Raw genomic sequence first — 22,374 nt, forward strand, 5'->3', positions numbered from 1 at the left:
AGTAGTGGACTCGCCGACATTAAGTGCATTTAAATGGGCATTAAATAAACATATGGATAAGGGAATAGTGTAGATGGGCTCTAGAGTGGTTTTACAGGTCGGCGCAACATCGAGAACCGAAGGGCCTGTCCTGCACTGTAATGTTCTATGTTCTATGTCTATGTTTAAACAATTCCCACATTACTGTTGTGCATTTCCCCAAGAACAATTGTTCCCACTTTATGCTCCTCAGCTCCTGGTTTAGCTCACAAGGCTAAATCGCTGGCTTTTAAAGCAGACGAAGCAGGCCAGCAGCACGGTTCGATTCCCGTACCAGCCTCCCCGGAACGCGCCGGAATGTGGCGACTAGGGGCTTTTCACAGTAACTTCATTGAAGCCTACTCGTGACAATAAGCGATTTTCATTTCATTTTCATTTCAATAGCAGTATAATTTCTCCATCCCAATTAAATACCTTCCCATACTGTGTGTTCCTATCCCTCAAGGAGTTGTGGTCACTGTCACCAAAATTCTCTCAAACCGAGATATCTGACACCTGGCCTAGTTTGTTGCCGAGCGCCAAGTGTAATATGCCCCCCCCCCTAGTTGGCCTATCTACATATTGAGTCAGGAATCCTTCCTGTACACACCTGACAAAATCTGCTCCATCCAAAGTGTAGCCACCAAAGTTGGCCACTTCCTGACCCAAAATGGCGATTTACAAAGCACGCAGGGAAAATTGGACACTTTAAGAAAGACAAGCAGGTTGCAGAATCTCCCTGTGTATTCTGTCTGCAAAGAAAGCAGACAGCACCGAAACCAGTAGTTTGCATATTAATGAGCGATTCCCAGGAACAATGGATACAACAATTAGCTACATTTGGGACATTCTATAGCAGGTCAGACTTCTCGGCACCAACTGGAGTCTGAAACAAAGGAGACAAACAAGCCAAGAAGAACCGCCCCGCGATCGAGGGACAGCCTCAGTATTGGGGGGATTCATACCAATCAATTGGTATGGGATCCAATCGATTGAAAGTACGCTCGGAGTCCACCCAAAAGGGCGCGAAGCCCCTGGGACCTATAAAAGACAGGTCCTAAGTACAGTTCACTCTCTTAGCCGGCCCTCCCAGCAGAACACCTTAGCAGCTCTCGAAGAACTTAACCGTAAGGAAAGGCCTGGCCAATTGCTGCACCACCAAGTAAGTGTCATACAACGCACGCTATGAGATAGACACTCCTGACCCCTAAGTCCATACCAGCTGGAAGCCTGCAGATCCAGTACAGAGCAAGAGGCAATTGTTCCCTGATCCGGCGGGTTCCCTTATCCGGATAAGTATTGGCCTATTAGTGGTAGGAATAGTTTAGTCTTTTAGTAGTATATGCATGAGTAGTGAATAACTGTGTATTAATAAACGTGTCTTGATTTGAACTTACTAATTGGTGTATTGAGTCATTGATCTGAACTTGAACTTGAACCTTGTGGTGGTATCATAAGGATACCTGGCGACTCTAGAGCTAAGTAATAAAACAGAGTCAATTGAGAGAAACGAGCACTCACCAGAACGGGCAACATTTAGTGGCGACCTCTGATGGGACTCGACTAGAAGTGGCACCCCCACTCCTAAAGAATCCAGCAATTTGAAATCAGAAATCCAATTGGGAACAGAAACAATCACTAGTGTTCAAGCAGTTCTGATCAATCCTCATAATTCGGAAGTGTGTTTTTGCATGCGTAACTAACAGGGTTATAAAGTAAAACCGAGAGATTTTGTTGCGAAAAACTGTCGGGAGTTTATACTTCGGAAAATAGCGAAAGCCGTGCCCGTATTTATAGCACCGTCTTTGTACTCCTCGTTCTAAATTTAAAGAGAGCACAGATAGTAAAGATGGCCATGCAGGCAATAGAACGCCTCATGAACCCTCAAGAATTCGTGGTCGCAGCGACCAGCAGCAGAATCGGACAGTGTCCCGTTTGGGAAGTCAAGATCAGAAAGTACCTCAAAGGGAAGGGATGGCCCCTTCGGAGCGAATTCTGTTCAAATGAGGAAACAGGTCCCGGGAGTATAGGACATACTTGGTGGGAGAACCTGAGTGAGATACACAAAAAGAGTTTAGGTAAAGCACGTAAGCCGATGGCAATCGTGTCCTGTTTGGCACAATTGGTGTGGTGAGGCCGTGGAATGCCCTACCTGCAACAGTAGTGAACTCGCCAACATTGAGGGCATTTAAAAATTTATTGGATAAGCATATGGATGATAAGGGCATAGTGTAGGTTAGATGGCCTTTAGATTTTTTTTCCATGTCGGTGCAACATCGAGGGCCTAAGGGCCTGTACTGCGCTGTATCGTTCTAATTGCGAGGCACAGAAGAGGTCGTTCGGATGCTCCGCGCAGATTTAGAGGAAAGAAATAGAATGAGAAAGGTTGACGTCAGTGATGTCGAAAGAGAGAATATAGAGTTGAGACGGAGGCTTGCAGCAAAAGATGTAGAGGTGGATGATGCCAAGAGGGCACACCAGTGTTGTCTGGCACACTTAAACAGCTCCCAAACACAATATGAAAAGGCCTATCAGGATATGCAGCGCGCAGTCTTGATAAGAGAGGAAACCAAGAATCAGGTAGAGGCATTGCAGAAGCAATGCAGCGACCTGAAGGCAGCTTTAAGAGCACTACATGCTGCTACCACGGAGCAGAGACAGAGCGCCTTAGATCATGCAAAATGCCGGAAGCAGATTGCGGAACTGCAATCTCTCCTTTCTGTACAGAATGGGTTCCAAAGCACCTATGGGACACAATTAGATGAGGAAGAAGGCCCCGATTGGCAGGAATTAAATGGAACAGCACAGAGATACGTTCAGGGAACATGTGCGCAACAGAAACCGCAGAAGTGAAAAGCACCCCAACCCCCCACAGAACAGATAGCACCAGCACCCATGAATCCAGTCAACACCCAACGCAAAGCATCCGCAGACGGTGCACCAGATTTCACCCCTTAACCGTGACCCAATTACGGGACGCGTGCGACAAAATCACACAGTTCCTCCCCACCGCAGACCCCCACCAATTCTTCGCGAGAGTAAAGCAACAGGCGACCATGTACGGCCTGGATGAGCGTGAGCAGGTGAAGCTCATCGTTTTAAGTTTAGACCCTTCAGTGGTAGCAGCCCTTCCAGACCCACAGAACGTTGGAGGAGGCACCCTAGAAGAGATGCACACATCGATCCTCGATGCGATCGGATATAATAGAGGAGACCCCGTAGAAGGCCTGAACAAGTGCAGGCAAAAGAAAACCGAGCACCCCACAGCGTTTGCAGGAAGGCTGTAGATCTATTTCACAGCAGTGTTTGGAAACTTAGATCGCACCCATTTGACCCCAGACAACATTGCCAAATGGACCCGCACCCTTATCTCCCATGCCACAGAGGCAAGACAGAAAACGTGCGCGAATTATGACCCATCAGAAGACGCTCACAATGAGAAATGGGTACTAAAAGGTTGTCCCGCGCCTGGGAGCAATCTGCCCATAGTAAACCCGCAGTTAGGAAACCCGAAGATCAGTAGGCAGAGGCTGATATTCAGGCAGTCAAAGCGCACCAAAACCCCGCCTGGGTGAATGAAGGAAAGAACAACCCCCCACAGAAGCCACAGGAATGTTACAACTGTGGTCAGTTAGGACATTTTGCACGAGAGTGCAACGCCCCACAGAAATCACAGAGATGTCAACACACAGGCACTCTGAACTGGAACAGGACAAAGCCCATATAGTATAGGGACTCATTCAGAACAGACAAACGTGGACGGAACGGACTGACGGTGTTCGGGCTCCCCCACTTGGGTCTGTGACACCCTTTGGGACAGGTCCGGACGACCGGTACTCACAGCAAAGATCCGGGGACAGCCCATAGAATTACTCTGGGACACAGGAGGGTCCCTCACTTACCATAAATTCCTCCAATATGTATCAAAAGGACACGTGGCCCACTACAGCCACAATCACCCTCATCGGCTTTACAGGCCACTCACAGCAGGGACACATTACAGCCCCTGTACCCATTCAGCTAGGGACCATTACCACCAAACACCCCATTGTTTTAGTAGATCTGCCCCACACAGCAGAACACATACTAGGCATAGATTTCATGAATACATACAGACTGTCGTTCGATCCAGTCAATCAGTGTGTCTGGCGAATGGAAAGGTCAGAAAGAGCCCCCGCAACGCTCACAGTAGGTGAGTACGAAAACAGGATTAGCGCAGTCAGAGAGTATTGTTTTGATCCGACCATGCTCAGCACGGACAAACAGGTTAGGGCAGTTTTGAAAAACAACAGATCAGCATTTGCCAGTCACAGGCACGACTGCGGCAGAATGTCTGGATTGGTTCAACTTACAGGACTTGATCCCCCGAAACAATACAGATTTCCCCAGGAAGCAGAGGGAGAAATCGCGAAAGTAAATGAGAGCTTATTAGATCAGGGCGTACTCCGATCAGTAGCCTCAACTAATAATGCCCCGATTTGGCCAGTGAGAAAGCCCGATGGATCATGACGACTGACCATCGATTATCGGGAACTCAATAAAGTTACCCCCGCAGTAGCCCCCACGGTAGCAACAAGTCCCGAGACCATGCTCAAGCAGGGACTCAATTCACGATTCTTTACGGTTTTGGACATTAGCAACGGCTTCTGGTCCATCCCATTGGCGAAGGCGTGCCAGTACAAATTCGCATTCACTTTTAAAGGTCAGCAGTAGACGTGGACATGCCTTCCACAAGGATTCCACAACTCCCCCTCCATTTTCCACCGACAGCTGGCAAATGGTCTATCTAAATTCTCTCGCCCCGAATGTCTGGTCCAGTATGTGGACGACCTATTACTGCAGACAGACACCAAGGCAGAGCACATCACGCTTCTGTCTGAACTCCTGGAAATACTACAGTCAAGTGGATGTAAGGTTAACCCCAAGAAAGCCCAAGTTTTGGAAGAAAAGGTGATATATTTGGGAACAATTAACACACATGGTAAATGCGAAATCGAGCACAAAAGGATTGACTCGATTGCTAAATTGCCCATCCCCTAAAATGTTTCAGCCCTCCGGTCGTTTTTAGGACTGGTTGGCTACTGTCGGAACCACATTGACGGTTTCGCGACCAAAGCAGCCCCCCTCTCAGACCTCCTAAAGAAAGGAGCCCCTTGGGAATGGCTTCCGCAGCATACGGATGCTGTGGACGATTTAAAAAGAGCCCTTATCGCAGCCCCCGTACTCCAAGTTCCAGACCCACTTTCCCCCTATGCAATTGAGGTAACAAGTACAGATCAGACCCTTTCTGCCGTGCTCCGTCAGGAACGGCACGAACAGTGCTCCTTCTGTGCTCCTTCTCCCGGCTTACAAGCAGAAACTCAAGTGGGAAAACCCAGCTAAGAAGGTTGTGCAGTGCTGGTCTGATGAGACAGAAGAGCTCTTACGTGACTGCTTGGAGACAGTGGACTGGTCCATATTTAAGAACTCAGCGACTAACTTAAATGAGTATGTCACCACCGTCACAGACTTCATCAGCAAATGTGTGGACGACTGCGTGCCAAAGAAAGCAGTACGTACGTTCCCCAACCGGAAACCATGGCTCAACCGCGAGATTGACTCCCTACTGAAGGACAGATCTGAGGCATTCAAGGCAGACGACCCTGTCCTATACAAGAAATCCAGGTACGACCTCCGCAAAGCCATCCGAGATGCCAAGAGAGAATATCAAACTAAACTAGAGTCACAGACAGACTCTCGGCGGTTGTGGCAAGGACTAAGCAACATAACGGGCTACAAAGCGAAGTCGAGCAGTATCTCTGGCAGCAGTGCACCCCTCCCCGATGAACTTAATGCATTCTATGCTCGGTTTGAGCAGGTAACCAAAAATCCGCTATCGAGTGCCCCAGCAACCCATAATTCACCCATACCCACCATCACAGTTTCCGAAGTCAGATCGGCCTTCCTGAAAGTGAACCCACGGAAGGCGATGGGCCCGGACGGGATCCCCGGTCGTGCACTCAGAGCCTGCGCGGACCAGCTGGCAGAGGTTTTCACAGACATCTTTAACCTATCCCTACTCCACTTCGAGGTCCCCACCTGCTTCAAGAAGACCACCATCATACCGGTGCCAAAGATGAACCAGGCAACGTGCCTCAATGACTACCGCCCGGTGGCCCTGACATCAGTTGTAATGAAGTGCTTCGAGAGGCTGATCATGAAGCGCATCACCTCCATACTCCCGGAACGCCTTGACCCACTTCAATTCGCATACCGTCGCAACCGGTCCACATCAGACGCCATTTCCCTGGCCCTACACTCATCCCTAGAGCATCTCGAAAACAAGGACTCCTACATTTATTGACTACAGCTCCGCCTTCAACACCATAATCCCAGCCAAGCTCATATCAAAGCTCCAAAACCTAGGACTTGGCTCTCCACTCTGCAACTGGATCCTTGACTTTCTGACCAACAGACCACAGTCAGTAAGAATGAACACCAACACCTCCTCCACAATAGTCCTCAATACCGGTGCCCCACAAGGCTGTGTACTTAGCCCCCTACTCTACTCCCTGTACACACACGACTGCATGGCAAAACTGGGTTCCAACTCCATCTACAAGTTTGCTGATGATACGACCATAGTGGGCCGGATCTCGAATAACGACGAGTCCGAATACAGGAGGGAGATAGAGAACCTAGTGGAGTGGTGCAGCGACAACAATCTCTCCCTTAATGCCAGCAAAACTAAAGAGCTGGTCATCGACTTCAGGAAGCAAAGTACTGTGCACACCCCTGTCAGCATCAATGGAGCCGAGGTAGAGATGGTGAGCAGTTTCAAATTCCTAGGGGTGCACATCACCAAAAATCTATCCTGGTCCACTCATGTCGACGCTATCACCAAGAAAGCACAACAGCGCCTTTACTTCCTCAGGAAACTAAGGAAATTCGGCATGTCCACATTAACCCTTACCAACTTTTACAGATGCACTATAGAGAGCATCCTATCGGGCTGCATCACAGCCTGGTATGGCAACTGCTCGGCCCAGGACCGCAAGGAACTTCAGAGAGTCGTGAATACCGCCCAGTCCATCACACGAACCTGCCTCCCATCCATTGATTCCATCTACACCTCCCGCTGCCGGGGGAAAGCAGGCAGCATAATCAAGGATCCCTCCCACCCGGCTTACTCACTTTTCCAACTTCTTCCATCGGGCAGGAGATTCAGAAGTCTGAGAACACGGACGAACAGACTCAAAAACAGCTTCTTCCCCACTGTCACCAGACTCCTAAATGACCCTCTTATGGACTGACCTCATTAACACTACACCCGTGTCTGCTTCATCCGATGCCAATGCTTATGTAGTACATTGTATATATTGTGTTGCCCTATTATGTATTCTCATGTATTTTCTTGAATTCTGTTTAATTCCCTTTTCTTCCCATGTACTGAATGATCTGTTGAGCTGCTTGCAGAAAAATACTTTTCACTGTACCTCGGTACACGTGACAATAAACAAATCCAATCTAATCCAATCCAATCCAGTTGAGACCAGTGGCTTATGCCTCCAGACTTTTAACCCCAGTAGAGCAAGGATTTTCAGCCTGTAAAAGGCACCTGCTCGCAGTTTTCTGGGCAGGGCAGTATTTCTCTTACATTACTGGACTGAACCCCATCACGATTCTGACCGAACACACACCCACGCAGCTTCTATTAGATGGACGACTGAAGGACGGTTCAGTTAGTCAAATTAGAACAGCTAGATGGACGCTTCTTTTGCAGGGACGAGACATCACAGTAAAACGGACAAAGATACACACGTTTTACCCAGGAACACCCCGAGTGTGAGATAATATCCCCACTTCACAATACAGGACGCTTTATTGCGAAGACACCCCCCAGGAAGATACGAAGTTCAACCCAAAGCCCCCAACACACAGACACGTGTCCACCCTTGAGGATTTATGTGGATGGTTCATCCACTGTTTTAAATGGTAAGCGCATTACAGGATGCGACATCTATGTTGAGGACGCGCAGGGACGCGCACTAGATGAGATTGCATTGAAATTGGTAGGTCATTTCGGCGCGCAAGCAGCAGGGCTCGTGGCTATCGCATACATTGTTGAGCACCCAGATTTGTTCCCCAGACCGGCAGACATTTATTCAGATAGTCTCTATGTCTGCAACAGTTTAACTGAGTTCCTACCCCTGTGGAAGACACACGGTTTTGATCCGCAGATGGTAAGCCCCTCCCATCAGCCCCATTACTCCGACATATTTTAGAGAAGGCAAAGGACAGGACCTTCGGGATAATAAAAGTTAGAAGTCACCACCGTTCTTCCCCACCCAGGAACATGAAAGCAGACGCTTTGGCGAAAGCAGGTTCCAGACGTGGTTACTTTTGGAACCCCCCCCCCCGAATGCGCCTCAGAAAGCGCACCAGTTAGTGCAGTACAGACATCACAGACTAATATTGAGGATTTAGTCGCAGCCCAAAAACAGGATAGCAACCTCAGGGAGATTGTTAAAGGAAAGTACCCAGCCCCGTTCGAAAGATTTAAAAGATCACTGACCACCCATGAGGGTGTTGTTTTAAAAGACACTTTGTATGTGGTTCCTGAACAGGACAGGAATCAGCTAATTTGTTTATTCCATGATGGTCATGGACACCAGGAAATAGACCCCACTACTGCCCACCTCAGGCAGCTCTGTTGGTGGCCGAGTTTGAAAGAGGATGTCACTCACTACATTGAGAATTGCCTTATCTGTGCCCAGAATAATCCGGACAGATACGCAAGGAAAGCACAGCTTAGCCACACCCGCCCGTTAACGGCCCTTTTCGTATCTCCAAATCGATTTTATTGGACCATTGCCCCCTTGCAGGAATAGTTATAAATATGTGTTGGTTGTGGTAGACACCTTCACAAAATGGGTTGAAGCCTTCCCATCACGGAAGAATACTGCAAAAACCACTGCAAAGATTTTGACACACCACATCTTTAACAGATGGGGACTCCCCCGCAGCATAGAATCAGAAGAAGGCTCTCATTTTACGGGACGTGTCATGAAGAACGTCCTCACGATTTTTGGCATAACCCAAAAATTCCACATTGCATACCACCCTCAGTCGAGTGGTATCGTGGAGCCCATGAATTGGACCCTAAAATCCACCCTCCGTAAAATGGTCCAAGAAAATAACACGACTTGGTATTCGGTCCTCCCATTCGCGTTGATGAGATGGTGGGGGGCTGGCGTTACCCAACCTCTCGGGGTATTATTGGGCGGCCAATGTGTCGATGGTGCGCAAGTGGGTGATGGAGGGGGAGGGGGCAGCATGGAAAAGGTTGGAGATGGCGTCCTGTGGAGGCACAAGCCTGGGGGCCCTGGTAACGGCGCCGTTGCCGCTCCCTCCGAGGTATATCACGAGTCCGGTGGTGGCGGCTACCCTCAAGATTTGGGGGCAGTGGAGGTGACATAGGGGGGAAGTGGGGGGCTCGATGGAGGCTCCGCTAAGGGGGAACCATTGGTTCGTCCCGGGGAACATTGATTGGGGGTTCCTGGGGTGGCACAGAGCGGGCATCAGAAAGCTGAGGGACCTGTTCATTGACGGGAGGTTTGCGAGCATGGGAGAGTTGGAGGAGAAATTTGAGCTCCCCTCGGGGAACATATTCAGGTACCTGCAGGTGAAGGCGTTTGCTAGGCGGCAGGTGGAGGGATTCCGTTTGCTGCCCGCGAGGGGGGGAGAGGGACAGGATGCTTTCGGGGGTCGGGGATGGGAAGGTATCTGATATCTACAAGGTAATGCAGGTGGAGGAGGCGTCAGTAGAGGAGCTAAAGGCTAAGTGGGAGGAGGAGCTGGGGGAGCAGATCGAGGATGGGACATGGGCGGATGCCCTGGAGAGGGTTAACTCTTCCTCCTCATGTGCGCGGCTTAGCCTCATCCAATTCAAGGTGCTGCACCGGGCCCATATGTCCGGGACTAGGATGAGTAGGTTCTTTGGGGGCGAAGACAGGTGTGTCAGGTGTTCGGGGAGTCCAGCGAACCATGCCCATGTGTTCTGGGCATGCCCAGCACTGGAGGAGTTCTGGAAGGGGGTGGCGAGGACGGTGTCGAGGGTGGTAGGATCCAGGGTCAAGCCAGGCTGGGGACTCGCGATTTTCGGGCTTGCGGTGGAGCCGGGAGTGCAGGAGGCGAGAGAGGCCGGTGTTTTGGCCTTTGCGTCCCTAATAGCCCGGCGGAGGATCTTGCTACAGTGGAAGGATGCGAGACCCCCAAGTGTGGAGACCTGGATCAATGACATGGCGGGTTTTATTAAGCTGGAGAAGGTCAAATTCACCCTGAGAGGATCGGTACAAGGGTTATTTAGGCGGTGGCAGCCTTTCCTCGACTTTCTGGCTCAGCGATAGGGAACTAGGTCAGTAACAGCAGCAACCCGGGGGGGAGGGGGAAAAGGAGGGGGGTCTTGACTATGTTTATTTAATTTAATTTATTTTCAAATTCTCTTGTTGTTTACCGGGTTTGGGGGGGTGGGGGGGGGGGCTCAATATAAGCGTGGCTACGGTTTTGGGGGTGTTATGCTTATTATGTTGTTTTATTGTTGTTTGTTACTGTTTGTTGTTATATATTCTGTAAAAAAATTTCAATAAAAATTATTTTTTTAAAAAAGGAATACTGTTTCGACTTCTCCAGGCTACACACCACACACGCTCATGACCGGACGCCCCATGAAAGGCACTGAGTATTTATTGGAAATAGATTTGACCAGCCCAGAAGTGACGGCGCTCCCACACGAGAAGGCAGTCAAACAAGTGACAGAGAACATTAAATCGGCTCAGCTCGCAGCCGCGGTAAAGTTAGGGACAAGAAAGAAACAGAGCAAGGCCTGTTTCGACAAAACGGTACACGCCACTGAGTTTGCAGTAGGGCAGCAGGTCATGCTCTCTGTCTACAACCCCAGTACATTCCTTTCACGCAAATATTCTGGCCCCTATTCCATTGCAGATAAAGTTAGCCCTTCCGTTTACAAAATAAAGTACCCCAACGGGAAGACTGCCTGGTTCCATATCAACCAGTTAAAGGCATATGGAACACAGTCCAACCAAACTCATCACGTTATGCTTGACGCAGCAGACTTCCATGCCACGCCCCCAAGAGACGTTTTTCCGTCCTCCCCCTCACAGACCAGCACATCCACGGACTCGACCTCGACTCCGCCCCTTGACATTAGGCCCCGCCCCGACATGCCCACAAGCTGCCACAGCAGAGACAGCGACTGTGACTCTGACGACAGCCGCAGCACTCCTCTTTACTGCCCCGAAACCACAACCCACACACACAGTGACTACGACCCCGACTCCAGTGATCCCTTGGAGATCACCTACATTAAAACACCAAACCCAGACCCAGACCCACCACCCAACTAAAACGACCCCGACAACGTTCATACGAACTTAGATACCACTATTTGGCACCGAGACAACTCACACAGACTCGTCCGGAATGACGAGCTGGACCCACGGTCACACAATGCAGCCTTAGGGAGCCTGATCCATACAAGGGTATGGGATCCGGGAGAAGAGGATGACATTACGTCTGACTCCCGACATGGCAACCCCTTTGCGACCCTGTTCGCAGAAGATGAATGAGGTGTCCAGATGATGATTAAAAGGAACCGCTTGAGAGGAACCGTGTCCTTTCTGATGGAACCTGCACTATGTTGTTGCATGTTTGTTTCGTTTGTTTTGTACGTTCTTTGTTACCGTTCAGAAAACTCTGCGGCCAGACGCCAAGTTTGTCCGCAGATACCTATGAGAATTTGCCAGCCGCTTCTTGGCCAAAACCTCTGAGAGCTTGCTAGCTTCCGTTTCATAACTGCTCTTCTGTTTGGAGGATAGAAGAGGCAGCCCCGCAACCACCATGATGACTACACTCTTGCCCGTTCGTTTCAGGTCACTCAGGCAGTGGAGACATGGCATTGAGGACCCGCCCTGTCCACCTCAGACCACCCCCCTGGTCAGCTAAGCTCAGGTACAGCACAGCACGCCCTACCCGGGGATTCCACACAAATCTTACCCGTCGCGGCCCATACGCACCTCATTTTGGATCTTTTGGTTTCAAAATTTGATTTTGCTTATTTATCTTTCAGGTAACCCTTTGGTTGCCAACTCCCCATGCTATTTACATCCAGGAACATTGGGATGGTAAAGCGCAAAGCCTGCGAGATGGCTCGCAGTGGTACAGTATTTGAGAGTATGTCTGGTCCTAAATTTCGCTTTTGAAAAAAAAAATGAGTGAGTCACAGAGCGTGACCAATCATAAAGAGAAACTTGGCACAAGAGGACAGACATGCTAACGTTCGAGATATTAAGCAAAATACTAACAGACACTATGCTTGATCCCATAGATTTTCAGACGCTCCAAGGAGGGATCAAAGCAAGAGAAGAGAAGAGAACACAGGAAGAGAAGAAAGAAGAAAAGTGACAGCAGCGACTGTATTTTTCATCACTACTTTTGTATATTTGCGCGCGGACGCGAACCCCCTTACCCCCACTCCCCCAGCCGTTAATGTTTCACTTCCACAGAACACTCAAAGCCCAGTAACAAGTAGCAGTACTCCGACCTGGTGTACCAAGTTTATGACTTGGTATTCCTTGTCATACATAGTTGAATCACTTTTGGCATTAGCAATAATCTGGATCATAGTGCAGACCTTTCGAATGAGGAAATGCTGAAGGAGAGCATACCGCTCTCGTACCCTCGGTTATATATAGGATGAAATCCCCTATCTTCGGTTCAACAAAACCATTTGCAGTAAGGAGGTTCCAGTCAATATTACGAAAGTTGAAGTCACCCATGACAACAACTCTGTTACTTCTGCACTTTTCCAAAATCTGCCGCCCAATCTGTTCCTCTATCTCTCTGCTGCTATTGGGGGGTATATAGAAAACTCCCAATAAAGTGCTTTTCTTGTTTCTGACCTCCCCACCATACTGACTCAGTCGACAAACACTCCTCAACTACCTCCTTTTCTGCAGTTGTGGTGCACTCCCTAATTGACAGTGCCACTCCCCCTCCTCTTTTACCACCCTCCCTATTTTTCTGAAACCATCTAAACCCAGGAACATCTAACAACCATTCCTGCCCCTGTAAATCCATGTATCCGTAATGGTCACATCGTAGTTCCAAGTACTGATCCATGCTCTGAGTTCATCTCCCTTATTCCTGACACTTCTTGCATTGAAACAGACACACTTTAACCCATTCCAGTGCGTGCCACTTTGCCCTTTAAACTGTCTATCCTTCCTCACAGACTTGCTGCATACTATTTCTGCTGTTCCACAGCTACCCTATCCTCTAGTTTAAACACTTCACTTTAGTGAAGTGTATGACCAAACTTGCTCGCAGTCATCGGTGCTGTCAAGTGAGCAACACATTCACACAGATGAAAAACTTTTCATTTGCAAGGTATGCAGCTAACCATTTTTGAAGTCCTGGAACCTTTGCATGCATCAACACATTCACACAGGAGAGAAACCGTGCAAATGTGAGTTGGGCACAAATTATTCATGTTGGCATCAACATTTTGTACACACCAACGCATTCAAATAGGATAGGAACCATTAATTTGGAAGGAATGCCTCAAATCATTCTCAGACTTATCGCTCCTCTGCATACACCAATGCATTCACACTGGGGAGAAACAATTAATGTGCAAAGTTTGCAACCATTCTCCCAACTAACAAGATAAATCATTCACACAGGAGAGGAAGGGGTCAGGTGTGAGGCGTGTGACAAATCCTTCACACAGTTAAGGACCCTCTTTATACACCAGAGAATTCAGAGTAGAGAAACCCTTCAAGTATGAGGTTTGCAACAGAGCTTTTGCAGTATCAACAAGCTTCCTCAGACACCAAAGGAATCACACTGGGGAGCGAGATATCCTGCAGGTATAAATTTTGTGAGATGGCTTTCACCCAATTACATTATGTACAGATGTCACTGTGTCTCTGGAAGGATTTTCTCAACCAAATAAAGTAGGTGATTCAGGAGACTGTGTGTCAGGATTTTCCCTGCTGTGGACAAGAGGGAAATACCTCAATATTTTCCACAGCTTGATTTATTCCCTCCTTGAAGATATATAAAGCTGTCACATTCCTGAAGTCGAAGGAGTTATTTTTCCTCCCAACTCTGTAGGATAAGTCCATAGTATTGGTGTGAGCAAATGTCCACCACCTTTGAAGCCTTAGCAGAGGTTCCACAGATTTGTTGTTTTTCATCTGTTTGGTTGTTTGTTGCAGCTCTCCCATTGATGATGACTCATCCATAGAATCTACCACAGGCACTGGAGGATAGACTGGAGGATATCTGCTGTCACTGTGGATTCATGGTTGAGGTGTTCAAAATGTTCTTTCAGGCATTTGCAGATGGCATTGTCACCATCCTGTGAACAAATTGAATTTTGCCCATTTGACCATGTGGCCCTGGTGATTTCATCTAAGATTCATGTCATGATGGTCAGGATATTGTTAGACATCTCGGCATTTCTCTTTCCACCACATGTCATTCAGAGATACACATGATCGACAGTTTGTAGATGATTGCAGTGTCATTACCCACTCTTCATAAGATTGGGAAGCCACTCTCGATCTCTTCAATTCTGTCTGTTTTTGAATGATGGACATAAGCTCCATCCTGTGTCACTAAAGTTGTGTCATTTCTGATCATAGGAATTGGGAGCCAGACTACAGCACAGGGTTTTTAAATTCTGTCGATGGTACTCTCAGAGAATTTCCCTTGATGTGTGTTAATAAAGTGAACCATCTCTCAGGAGTGGGTAAGCGGTAAAATCAGATCCTGCTTTATTTGATGTGTATTAGATGGATCCTCTTCACTGACGGGGTGTTTGACTAATATCATGGATAATGTTGGTACTCTCCTGTCTGGGAGGACTGCTATCCTGAGTATGGTTGCATATTTACAACCCTAATTTTCCTCGTTGCATCATGCCTTGATGTAATAATAGTGAGATATTTTCACCTGCACTCTTCCAAGATTAATTTAATATTCTGGGAAATATCTTGAATCATTGTTTTGGTTAATTCAAAGTTTGGTGTAAACTGAATATTGTGTTGTTGTTCATCTGCTGTTTCATCAATCGGTATAGATTTATAAGTCACTATAAATTCAGTTTTTCAATTTAACCCAAACTATTTGTCAGCTATTGGTATGTTTCTATTCATTGAAACGCTCAGGAGCCTACAATAAGTGTCCTGTATACAATATATTGGTCAATGTCACTGGGCTGATATCAATCAATGGGTTTAGAATTTAAAGTTCACAGGATGCAGAACATCCGAAAACATATAATAGGCAACAAAGTATTTACTGAAGTAGTCACTGGAAATTTGAGTCACATTTTAAACAGCAACATCCCACTTTAAACAGCAACATCCCACAAACACAATATGATATTGATCAGATAACCTGATTTTGTGATGTTGAATGTGAGATCCATATTTACCAGGACATCAGGGTAACCCCCTTGTTTTTATACAGGTCGTGTAAGGGTCCTTCCTTATGGTTCCCTAATTTTGCCCTTTGTTTATCATTTGCCACTATTACTTCTGATTCCCGGATGCTAAATGGACATGTATCTTTAAGTCAAGCAGCAGAGAGAATGAGGAATTCAAAAAGTTGCAACATGGTATATGGTGAGTCTTCAAGCAACAGAACACAGACTTTTTGGCACCTGAGAGATGGGGTGGGACTCGGTTTGATTTTTTGGTTGGTGGCTACTTAATTGGCCAAAAGACCGTATTCTGCCCTGTAACAGATGGTGACTGGATCATGCCTGAGTGGGATGATTTCCAGAGACCTATGAAAGCCAGGTTGGGTCCCTGGACATTCAGGAGAAAAGACATGCTCTCTCTCTCATGTTTTCTCTAAAAAAGCTGCTGTATTTCTGAAACTGCAGAGACCTAAATTACTCTACAGTGAAAACCATTATAGACTGGAAAGCAGAAGTGTTATCCCGAAAGCTGTGTTTGAAGGAAAGTGTGATAGAAACAACCATCTGAAACAAAACCACTCTTTTACTTAACTTATTTTACCCAACACATCGCCTCTGTGTTTCTTTGTCTTTTGTCTGAGTAGGTGGGGGACAAATTAAAGTGAGGGGGGGGGGGGGAGATTAGGAATTAGATCATAGTTAACCAGCTGTATTTGTTGCATATTTCATTAGTTTCTGGTATAAATAAAAAGTAATCGTGATTAAATTTACAAACCTGGTGACTGTAATTACTGGCAGCCAAGGGCCGAAGTCTTCGACTATTTATCTAAGAATTATTGGTTAATTCAATTGTGTTGCGACTGCAGGTCAAGAGGGCCTGGTATTGACCACGCCCTAGCCCACAATGTTGTAACAGTAGTGTCATAACATTTTTACATTCACCTGAAAGGGCCTTGGTTTAACCGATCTGAAAGATGGTACCTCTAACAGTGCAACACTCCCTCAGTACTGCACTGGGGTATCAGCCTCAGTGCTTAAAACAGTGGAGTGAAACTTAAACCCACAAGCTTCGGACCCAGAGATGAGAACGCTAACAAAGCCATGGATGATAATAACTGATATTTCAGTTTTATTAGATTAAGTTTCTGAAGGCTAAAGTCCCAAACTGTGTACAGAATGATTTTCTTCCTGTAAACTGGCAGCCTGAAAGTTTGATTTGAGTTAAAGTGGTAACTATTTGGAGCTGCAGGTGTCAGTGTTGTCTTTGTGTCTGGGTTCCTGAAGCTGTGAAAGGTGGTAAAGTCCCTGGTGTCAGCTGGAATGGACATTTTAAGGGAGTGTCTTCAATCAGTGCTGCCGATTAACCATTCTGCTTTCATTCACTCATGACAGTTCTATTGTTCAGGCACCGTTCTAACAGTCTGTCAGGAATAAAACTCGAGGAGTAACCCACGCTTCCCCGGATTCAAGTCTGAAGAGGGTGTTTTCAGATAATAGACATTACATTTCAATTAGTTTAAAAACTCTTCCATTATTTACTGGAGAGGTTAAAATCTTTAGTTCTGACTCAGAGACAAGTTGACAATTATAAGAAAAAACCAAAAGGATGCAATCTGCCTTGGGCTGGTTCTCAGTTTAAGGTAATTCAGCTGAAATTGGCCGTATCAGGAATTTTAAATACGACCAAGCAGGAAGTGAACTTTTGTGATCTTTAACACTGGTTTATTAATCATCACACAGGAAGTGAGCATCAACCACTGAAAGGACCACAACCCCAATTGGGAATAATGAGAGGAATAGTTCATGCTGATTACTGAAAGAGGAAGATAGGATGGAGGGAGAGATGGGTGAGGACAGATTGGAGGATAGAGAGAATTGAGGAGGAAATAGTAGGAAAGAGGACGAGATGTAAAGAGGGAAAGCAGATGTGGGAGGAACAGGGGAAGAGTAAGTTACTCCTTTGCTCGGATGATCCCACCATTGCATATCATCATTGCTTTGAATCACTACCTATTCTGATCCGCTGTCAGCCACATCTGAGGCTATACTGATGTTGTCAATTTGAAAACCTCCAAGGATGAAGAATGCTCTCCCCACACTAGTAATCTCTGTCAAACGTTTACCAGGGCAACTGAGTCAGTAGCTGCAATAAGTGAGCTTTTATTCAGATTGGACATTGACAAGCTTAAATCCACCTGATCTGCTGTTCAAAGTTACCTCTTTCTCCGGTCAGTTTACCAAGCTTCAGGAAACTGATGTTACTGCAGAACTATTTGGAGAAACTCGAATTTTAAACAATATTCCGTGTGGTGTGTAAAATGGTTCCCGCCTTTATCTACATATGATAATATCAGAGGTCACATTAATATAGAATCGACAGTGTACAAAGAGATTTATCTGAATATCTCCCTGTTCATATAAAAAACGAATTCCATGTATTATCATTTACAAATTGCTCCACATCCATAGTCTAGAAAGAAAATGATCACACATGACCACAAAACTGTTTCATATTTCTAGTCTCTTCCAATTCCTCTCTCCCCATACACACATGCTCAAATAATCTTTAAAGTGTTCAGGTCCTCCTTTGGGACGTGTGGGTTGTTATTGGCTGTTCATCCAGTATCTGCTGGTTCCTGAGGTGATGGCTTTCTAGGGAAGGTTGTTGCCGAGGTGAGTGTTGTTGTTGTGATAATTGTTGCTGCTGATCCATTTCATTTGTTGGGGACCGGTTGACCTCTGGAACTGATGGTTGCTCAGTTCCTTGCGCAGCTGATGAAATCAGATCTTCCTCATCAGCTGACTGCTGTGAAGGATCAGCTTCTCCAGTTATAAGTAGATGTCTGCGGTAGTGATGATAGATCTGGTTTTTCATTTTCATTGCGTACAATTGAGATGACAACCTTTCGACACGGGTCCCACGTTGCCCAGAGAGCTGACTTTTGTTGATTTGAATGTTTTCACTCTGATTGGCTCTCCCAAACTCTTAACTCTGGCACCAATGTCAAAGCAGTATCAAAGTGAAACTTGTCTTCGATCTTGCCACTCACTGATTACTACTTCTGGTCTCTGTAGTATTTTAGCTACTCGAAGAGCAGTCTGGGTGCAATGTGGCATTAATCACTGAACTGGACAACTTTTCATACCTTCAGTAGGTGTGTTTCTCCACTCTAACCTTGCCTTGTATACATCTGTGCTGGATCCAGTCAATTTTCTGATGAAACCTTTGATAATTTTCATCGCTACCTCAGCTTTTTCTTTTGACTGGAGATAGTGTGGAAATGATGTGTATCACTGAATATCCCAAACATTGATTAAGCATCTGAGTTCTTCACTTTTGAATTAAGGGTCACTATCACTCATCACAATGTCAGGAATGCCATAACGACGGAAGCGTGCTTTCAGGAGTTCTACAATGGTTGTCAGCTGATTTAACTCTCAGAGTCTGAATAATAGTCAACTGTGACGAGATAATCAGTCCATGAGAGTGAAGAGGTCAACTCCAAGCTTCACCTACCCCCTGTCTGGGATGTCATGAGCAGCTCTATCTTGCTTAGCTTGATGTTCTTACACCACTGCACTGGCTGGTGTTGTCCTTAATCTCATTGCTCATGTTTGGTCAGCAGAGAATGCATTAATGACTGTAGAGTTCTGGTGACTCCAATGATTATTTCTCACATATCTGTAGAAGCCCGCTGTTTCCTAATACATCTAATAGGTAAAAGTGATAGTTCGAAAGATAGCTATTTAGCATTAAGCCCCTAGTCTATTAAATACCATTTTAAAACTCACTCATAACCTCAGGTCATTTCAAAACATAGCTTCAACAGAACACAGAAGCAGATAGATTAAAACAACATTCTTATTCAGCTAACCAATACATCTGGAAGATAAAGTGCAGCCCAAGGCTATGTCAACAGCATTGCACACAAAAGAACAGTCAAGTCAGCAACAAACTAGTTGAGGCCGCATGCGATAACAGCGCAAAATCGCATTCCACAGCTTATAGAAGAATACATTTTAGGTTAATGGTGCCTATTAATGAGTGACAACTAACCCTCAAATCAAACTCATTTGATGTTAATCAAAACCAATTAGGATTATATAGGGTGTAATTAAATGGCTGAAGACAGATATGATACAGTATAACTGAAGTTTTGTTCGGCCATTTTTATCTGGATCACGCTCTTTCATAAATCATCTATACATTGACTTACTATTTTGTCTCACTGTCTTCATATTTCATTTTCAGACTTTGACTTCTAAAGTTATTGCGAGCTGTTTGCCTAAGAAGAAAATAATTTCTGTGATTCTTTGAAAGTTCAATTGTCTACAAATTACCTCTGTGAGTTCTATGCTGGCTGGACTTATTAGAGAATTAGACTTTTAAATGACTCAATTATAATCAATAGAAGATAAATAAAATAATTCTTATTTGCACCTGAGAAGTTTTAACTTAAATTTCTACTGAGTTCTAGTAATCGCAAAGTGCTACTAGTACCGCATGGTAGACCTATCAACATCTCACAGGCCCGTAGACTCAATTCCTTGATGGCTTGTGTAGATGTGCTTCAGAATCTCTTTTCTCATCTCTTTAGGAAAAATGATCTTACTTCCTTTGTGCAATGTTTGTGTTAATGCTCTGGATACAAATACAACTGATTGTCCTTGCTGCATGAGGGTTACTCCAAGTCCTGTTTCACTGGCATCTCACTGCAGGGTGACTTCCTCATTGACATCATAATACCTCAGCACTGGCATTGTCGTCATTTGTTTTCTTTTTTAAAATGTAGATTACCCAATTCCTTTTTTCCAATTAAGAGGCAATTTTGCATGGCCAGTCCACCTAGCCTGCACATTTTGGGTTGTGGGGCCGAAACACACGTAAACACGGGGCGAATGTGCAAACTACACACAGACAGTGACCCAGAGCCGGGATCGAACCTGGGAACTCGGAGCCGTGAGGCAGCAGTGCTATCCATTGCACCACCATACTGCCGCTGTCGTCACTCGTTTGAGGCGAGTGAAAGCTGCTTATTGTGATCTGTGCCCCAACACCACTGAACATCCTTTGCAGTGAGCTTGTGTAGAGATTAACATCTTGACAACAAATTGACAAAAACTTGCTGAGGTAGTTCCTGTGTGGATTCGCTGATGTTCCAGGAGGTCGAACAACTGTGTGAAGATTTTATTACAGAACTCACACCAACAGGGTTTCTCCCCTGTGTGAGTGTATTGCTGGACCAGGAGATACACTGCCTGTGTGAAAGCTTCATCTCCCACCTGTATAGTTTCTCACCAGTGAGAATCCATTGGTGCTTCTGGAGATCGGAGGATAGGGTGAAAGCTGCAGATGAACATCTCACTTGAAGAGTATTTGCCCTGTGAGATATCTCTGGTGTCCCAGGAGAGTTGAAAACATCATAGAAGCGTTATAACAAAATTCACACTTTAAACGGTTAATCCCCAGTGGTGAATCCTCTGATGGAGAAGGAGGTTGGATAACAGAGAGTGTGATTTGTCACAAATCTGAATTGTTTCTGCCATGTGAGTGGGTTGGTGTTTGCAGAGGGTCAATAACACCAGGAATGATTTGTTGCACACTCACACTTGAATGGTTTCTCCCGTGTGAATGTGCTGATGATCACAGAGGTTCTGTAGTCTTAAGAATGATTTGACACAGACCACACATAGAACAGTACAGCACAGAACAGGCCCTTCGGCCCTCAATGTTGTGCCGAGCCATGATCACCCTACTCAAACCCACGTATCCACCCTATACCCGTAACCCAACAACCCCCCACCTTAACCTTACTTTTATTAGGACACTACGGGCAATTTAGCATGGCCAATCCACCTAACCCGCACATCTTTGGACTGTGGGAGGAAACCGGAGCACCCGGAGGAAACCCACGCACATAGGGGGAGGACGTGCAGACTCCACACAGACAGTGACCCAGCCGGGAATCGAACCTGGGACCCTGGAGCTGTGAAGCATTTATGCTAACCACCATGCTACCCTGCTGCCCCTGTGCGAATGTGTTCATGTTTGGGGAGATCTGATGACAAGAATTATTTCTCAGACACGGTTTCTCACCAGTGTGACTCCAAGAATGGTTTCAGACAAATGGTCTCTCTCCTGTGAATCCTTTGCTGTCTATGAAGAATCAATAATGATGAGAATGATTACTCACAATACTCACACAAATGGTTTCTCTGTGTGACTGTATCGGTGCATATTGAAGGCCAATGACGGTGAAAATTATTTATTTCAGACATCACACTTGAATAGCTTCTCCCCAGTGAGACTACGTCCATGATCATCAAGTATTGATGGATCTGCAAATGCTCAATCACACGCGTCACAATTGAATGGATTATTTTCCAGGTAGCTGTCCTTGTGTTGCAGGTGGAACACCAGATGCACTTTCTGTGCTTTGAGGTTTAATGAGCCAGTGGAGCATTCCTCACAGACCATGCACTGGAACAGTCTCTCAACTGCAGGAATGAATCAGTGGTTCTTGAGGCTCAATGAATGATTGAAGCTACTTGGAGCCCACTCATACTTCTTCCCAGCCGATCAGCAACAGCCAAACTTTCAGAAAGACTGGTTCTGATGGAAGGTTCCACACCACTGACCAGTTTCAGATCTGATGACATGTTAAAGCTCCCCTGACCCAACCGATTTCCAGATGGTGATTTCACTGTCCAACCTTCTCTGTTTTGAGCAAACTGTGAAGGGACTGAATGTATTCCCTCAGTTGCACCATTGTTCCTTGCATGATGGTCAGGATATTTCTGTGGTGTCTATCATCTCTGTATTCTCTTGTGTAGTGCAGCGCAATCCTTCTGTAAAACAAAGAGGA

The 22,374-nt window shown here is 46.1% G+C and overlaps 1 protein-coding gene across 1 annotated transcript in view; it reads right to left on the reverse strand.

Annotated features, from left to right (window-relative positions):
• Nucleotides 1-21,470: 21,470 nt before the first annotated feature.
• The window catches only part of LOC119975597 (zinc finger protein 91-like), a 145,166-nt gene continuing 144,262 nt past the window's right edge, over nucleotides 21,471-22,374 (reverse strand). Inside the window, exon 14 of the mRNA XM_038815382.1 lies at nucleotides 21,471-22,357. Coding sequence (XP_038671310.1) covers nucleotides 22,296-22,357 — 62 coding nt within the window. The 3' untranslated portion in view covers nucleotides 21,471-22,295. The remainder of the gene's footprint in view (nucleotides 22,358-22,374) is intronic.

The sequence above is a fragment of the Scyliorhinus canicula genome, chromosome 13 (assembly GCF_902713615.1).
Source record: "Scyliorhinus canicula chromosome 13, sScyCan1.1, whole genome shotgun sequence".
Taxonomy (NCBI): Eukaryota; Metazoa; Chordata; class Chondrichthyes; order Carcharhiniformes; family Scyliorhinidae; genus Scyliorhinus; species Scyliorhinus canicula.